We start from the raw sequence: 6000 nt of genomic DNA, 5'->3' as shown, positions 1-6000 counted from the left end.
ATTGCCCTGCCTTTTCACCTGCTTCTACCTCCCAAGGCCCCTCTTTTTCCAGATTTCTGAGATCCCCAGAATCTCAGTCCTGTTGAGGCAGATGCCTTTCAAATCTAGTATTTCTACCATACCTTTTACTTCCTCCTGCCCAGGCCCAGTTTTCTCACTGGTTCCCAAAGTGGGTCCAGTTCTGTCCCCTGCAACAGACTACAGCAAAGAGAGGACTTCTAGTATGTTCCTTCACCAGACCAGCTAAACCATTTTTGTGAGCAGTATTGCTACCCTTGGTGGACACTAATTGCACACAGCCTTTACTGTTTTCACTTCACTCTGGTATTGCTTGGTCTAATTTCCTTCCCATGAACCTTCTGGCCACTTGCCTTCACCTGTTACTGCAACAGTTTTCCATGTCTACCACTTTGGCCAGGCCGTGGCAGTGGTCCCTGATGCTTTTGGGATCCAGCACACATACCTAACTACAGCTATGCAGCATTCAAACTTCTGGTACATTCCTTACTTCATTTCAGTCCTGCTCACTGAATCCTTCCCTCTTGCACATGCAAGTGCCCCTCTATTCAACACACATTTATCAGATGCCAACTCCATTCCAGATATTCTGCTAGGCTCTTGAGATCAAGGATTACCAAGATGCAGCCTAACTCTCAGTATTTTTTGACAGGCAAAGATATGCACAGATATGAATAGAGAGCAAAGCAGTAGGTGGTGATTAACAAAGTTACTAAATATTATGAGAGAGCAGAGGAGAATATTTAGAACTAAACTCTAACAAATATTCCAAACTACGCAATGAGAATATCACTAAATCTAACAAATTAACCACTTAAAGAATATTTGATACTGCTTTTCACTGTCCCTTAAATGTATGGTTTAAGCACCAAACTTCCACTACATTTTTCTGAGTGATTTACTCCTTCTGTGACTCATTATCTCATTAACTGGTACATTATCTTGCCTCCAGCCATGTCTGTAAACATTAAAGTTCTGTAAATAATGCAGTCTTTTGATTATAGTGCAAAAGACAATGTGTTTCTTTGTAAACACTCCGGCTCATTATTAAAAACTGGATTGAGTTCTCATTCTGTTTCCCAAGTGCATGGAATGGTGGCTTATTACTGGTGGTAGTTCAGTTGGTCTGAGCTGACTCAGAGCTTCTTTTATTGGAATAGGCTTTGAGAAGTTGTCACTCAGTTACAAGAAATGAGTTTGCATTTGGGCATCTTTCAAATAAGTTTGCATATGGGCATCTTTCACCGTTCATTTCTTTTCCCCTTCTCATTTCTCAAACACCAAATATAAATTGGGAAAACCTAGCAAGGACATGCTTCTCTCGAGGGAGACGCTCCCAAGAACACTGGCCTACAGGTAGGAACTACAGGGAGGCAGGAGTGTTCACCAGCTTCACCCAATGGGACTCCTGCTATGTGTGTTACCACTGTTCATTCATGCCATAGTTTCTGAGAGCCTTCTCTGTGCCACAAACACCACGCTAGCCTCCAGGGACACAATATTGAGCCAAAGGGAAAACTGTTGCTACCCTCATTTGGGGGAGGTAGCATCAATTACAAATTTGCTTTAATAGATGTGTGCTAATAAGTTATTATCTTAGCCCTGATGCAGAGTGCATGAGCTAATGGAAGTGTGTAACTCCCTAACATGCTTTGTGATCTCTGGTCTGTGTGTGTGTGTGTGTGTGTGTGTGTGTGTGTGTGTGTGTGTGTCTATTTTCATCTCTGTCTCTCTCCTCTTCCCTCTTTGCTAAATGGGGATTGTTGGGGAGGGAAAGCTTTCCTGTACCTTTCAAAGGTTCTTCTAGCTGGTCTAAGAAGTAAACTGATATGAGAGATTAACAGGAGAAAAGCAAATTAAATTTTGTACATAAGGGAACCCCACTTGCCTGAGCAGTCCAAACACAGAAAGGTAAAATGAAGTATATGTGCCATCCTGAGCTAAGGAATGGGCTATGAGCCTGGAAGTTCAGGGAAGGAAGGCAATTCACAGGGCAGTAAGAAGAGCAGATGTTTGGTATGAGATGTTTGCCCTGCCATACCAATGGGTTGCTCAGATAAAATTTATCTCTTATAATTTACTCTGGTAAAGATCCTCTATTTAGATTCTTCTAGGTACTTATGGGAGGGGCAAAAGTTTCTCTTGAGTCCAAAGGGTCTCCACTGCCTTCAGCTCAAAATAGTCTACATGTCAAACTGGCACATTTTGGGGGAAGCTTCTTTTAAGCCCCTTCAGGATGGAGAATATGGCTACCAAGAGTCTTGTCATCTCTGTGGTGTTCCATACCCACCATTCTTTCTTTTAATTGTGGAATACTTGATTCCCCAAAGTAAACGTTATTATCTCCATTTTAAATACAAATAACAGAGTGAGCCAACATTGTTATTGCTCAGACTGTCATTGGGAGGGTTAATAAAAGAATATTTACATTGTGGGAGTTTAGAGGCAGAAATATGCCACAGGCCCTAATCTGAAACCATCAGGTTTAGTGGCTGCTAATTCACCTAAGTGAAGGACCCTAGGTTTACATTTTTTACAGCAGCTAAATAAAAATCTCCCATTTCTTTGCAGAAGTCAGGACTGGATCTCAAAATTTTAAATGTATCATCCCCAATGTATGCCCATGCCCATGCGCTGACAAACGATGGATTTCCCAAGATAACGATCACACCCTCGGTTTCTCATCTCCCTATGTCTTCCCCGCCAGAATTTCCAAGTCCCTCCCAAGTACGCCCAGTAATACTTTCTGAACTTTTGAGCAAACATCTGGCTTCATCTGCTTTCCGCAAAGCCCCTGCGCACGGCCGGGGACAGAAGCCTGGGCGGAGCGCCTTGCTCGGGGGCTTCCTGAGCAGGTCTGGCTCGCTGCAAGGCCGCTCGGCGTCAGTACCCGGCCGGCCTACTACGTGCCAGCGTGCTGCCCAGCCCCGGTTCCACCGGCTGCGGCTGAGCTGATAGAGGAGCAGCGCTATTTTTACCTTCCCGGTTGCAATCTTTTCTATTTATTTGCAGGAAGGAATAATTAAAGGATTAAAGAGGAAATGCTTGGCCTTAGTTTTTTCCCCCGGGAAGGAGGGGGCTGAAATAGGAAGGGGGTATAGGAAGGGGGTATGTGAGGTTTGGGGTGGTGGAAAAAGCAGGTCGATTTTTCCGGCTGATTGTCTCCTCCAGATCATCTTTGTCTCTGGGCTCTAACACACATAGAAACTCACACACACACACACACACACATAGAAACTCACACACACACACACACACACACACACATAGAAACTCTCACACACACACACACACACACACACACACACACACCCCGCTCTTTTCTTTTTTCTCCCGATTGCCAGCTTCCCTCCTCCCCCGCCTCCACCTCTGAAGGTGCCACCGTCACGACGACTGATACTGCCTGGGATGCTGCATCACTCTGCTGCTTTTTTTTCCCCTCTTTTTTTTTTTTTTTTAAACTCTCCTTTCTCCTTCACAATAAAGCATGCGCAGTGCCTCCCGCGCCAGGCATCAGCATCAGGACCCGAAGCCGCGCTCGGGCGCGCTCTCGGGGGCGGGCCGCGCGCCCGCGCGCCCCTCGCTGCCGCGCGCCGCCACAGCATCCTCAGCTCCAGCGGCAGCCCCCGCAGCCGAAGGAGTGGCCGCGCCCGCCGCAGGGAGGGAGGAGCATCTGGGGAGGTTCCAAGTTGGCGGAGCCGCTGGGACCCCCGGACTCTCCAGCGGCCGCTCCGGGAAGGGCTGAGAGGCGAGCAGGGGAGGGGGCGCTGCCCAGCCCCGAGCCCCGACCCCCTGCCCGCCGCAGCACACCATGCGCGCCGAGGCGGCGTGACCGGCTCCGCCCGCAGCCACCCCGCAGCCTGGCCCGGCGCTCGCGCCGGTCACACCGAGTGGCGCCCGGGAGCTATGAGCCATGAAGCCGCCCGGCAGCAGCTCCCGGCGGCCGCCCCTGGCGGGTTACAGCCTTCCCCGAGCCTCCAGCGCTCCCCGCGACGGCCCCGCCGGCCCGCCGCCTGCCCGCGCCCCGGCCCGCGCGCCGCCTGGCCGCCTGCTCCTCGTCCTTCTCCTACTGCTTCCACTCGCCACCTCGTCCCGGCCCCGCGCCCGGGGGGCTGCTGCACCCAGCGGTGGGTATGGCCCCGGTGCCCTTTGCATTGCCTTGCCCGCGGGGCCCTGTAGTGGAAAGCGAAGGGCACGCGGGTCCGTGAGCCCCGGACACGTCTCGGGCTCGGCCTGGCAGAGCCTACCTGCCTACCTCTCCACCTCTCTCATTCGCAAACCCCCATTAATTCCAGTTCACTTTTTGAAGTCCGTTTCTGTCGCATTCACCAAAAGCCCATTCCAATGAATGTTGGTTCCACTGGAAGGTATTTAGTGGATGCGGGGTCTCAACGATCTCTGTGCAACTTGGCTGAGGGGGAACCGGCGAACGGGAAATGCAGCGAGGGAGCAAGTTACTTCCTGGGTGGTGGAGCCTGAACGTGAATGCGGGAGTGTGTGATGATAACAGCGGTGCTGTTGTTGCCTCTAATTGCCTACTGGGTTTATTCACAGTTGGTGGAATTAAAATGGGGGAGGGAAACTTCATGGATATAGACCTTTGGTTTGTAATTTCTCACAATGCTTGTCATGACTGAGAAATTAAGGTAATATAATGTTCAGTACATTGATGATTGGAAACTAGTGAATGCAGAAAGGGGCCCTGGCAGGAAAATAAAAAGGAATTGGAAAGTTGCCAGCATCTCTCTGTGTCAAAGGATTTTTGCTCATCTCAAAGTTAATAGAAAAGGAAATTGTCTATTTTGTTAAATGAATCAATTAATAATCCCCGCCCATGAATTCAGCACTCGAGTTATCTTAGGAGAGTTCTTAGCTCTCAGATGGGATACTTCTAGTCAGAGTCCCATTGAGCTTCTGTAGACTCAGAGAAGGGGTGGAGATGAGGCTCAGAACCTCTCATGTTCATTTAATGACTCTTCTTTTAATTCCATTCTGACCCCCCACTGCCATACTTAGAAGTAGAGATTTGAAATTGGTTAGAAATGTACATATAAAACATACATCAAAATAAACAGTGCATATTGATAAGCTTTACTGGCTGTTAACCTAGCCAGGCCATTTAATTGTTGCAATAACTTGCTTAACCTGTCTCTACTTTTTACCTGCTTATAAGAAAACTTTGCTTTCCTGATTCATGGAAAAATGCATTTTAGTACATATGTATTTATAGGATATATGTGTGCATATTTGTGTATGTTTGTGTCCTCTTCTTCCCCTAGCTCCGCATTGGAATGAAACTGCAGAGAAAAATTTGGGAGTCCTGGCAAATGAAGACAACACATTGCAACAGAATAGCAGCAGTAATATCAGTTACAGCAATGCAATGCAGAGAGAAATCACACTGCCTTCAAGACTCGTGTATTACATCAACCAAGACTCGGAGAGCCCTTACCATGTGCTTGACACAAAGGCAAGACACCAGCAAAAACATAACAAGGTAGGCAGGGGGCTGGCTATGCAAAAGTAGCTGCCGGGAAGTTTTTCACTGACTTGGTTTTCTGCCAGGATCTGATTTCACAAATTTTACCGAAGCATTTTATTAGGAAATCAATTAATATTATGATAGGGGAGAAAGTGGAGGGAATTAACCTGTGATCTACTGGGATAGCATTGTTTGTTTCTTCTCTCTGACTGTAAACTGGAATTTGAATTTTCATGTGGCCTTATAAGTTTCATAGTTGAAATGTGTTCCATGTATCTTTCAGGTGTATTGGTCACTGAGCAATAGTTTGGTGAATATGTTTATGGTCCTGACTTATATCTGTGAGGCTTTTTGTAAGAGTGCATTCTACCTCCCATAATGAAAACCGCTTTCAATCTGCACATAGAAGATTGCTGTAAGAGGCTGTTCGTTTGGCTACAGAGTCCCCATCAGTCTTTCACTTAGAAATTGAGCATTTAAATTTAAACAGTACCTTTAAT

At 47.3% G+C, this 6000-nt stretch overlaps 1 protein-coding gene across 7 annotated transcripts in view; it reads left to right on the top strand.

Annotated features, from left to right (window-relative positions):
• Positions 1-3644: 3644 nt before the first annotated feature.
• Positions 3645-6000, top strand: part of ADAM23 (ADAM metallopeptidase domain 23) — a 174538-nt gene continuing 172182 nt past the window's right edge. For 2 of the 7 annotated variants that reach the window (XR_005033158.2, XM_036928003.2), the window contains exons 1-2: positions 3646-4145; positions 5298-5515. Coding sequence is in view for 6 of the 7 variants with exons in the window: in XM_036928003.2 (XP_036783898.2) it covers positions 3932-4145; positions 5298-5515 (432 nt within the window). In the remaining variant the exon portion in view is untranslated. Of the gene's footprint in view, positions 4146-5297; positions 5516-6000 lie in introns of all 7 variants that reach the window. The other 5 variants (XM_036928009.2, XM_036928004.2, XM_036928005.2 and 2 more) reach the window with 4 other exon arrangements.

Source organism: Manis pentadactyla, chromosome 6 (genome assembly GCF_030020395.1).
Source record: "Manis pentadactyla isolate mManPen7 chromosome 6, mManPen7.hap1, whole genome shotgun sequence".
Lineage (NCBI taxonomy): Eukaryota > Metazoa > Chordata > Mammalia > Pholidota > Manidae > Manis > Manis pentadactyla.
The sequence above is the reverse complement of the archived record's forward strand: the minus strand, read 5'-3'. Positions and strand labels throughout refer to the sequence as shown.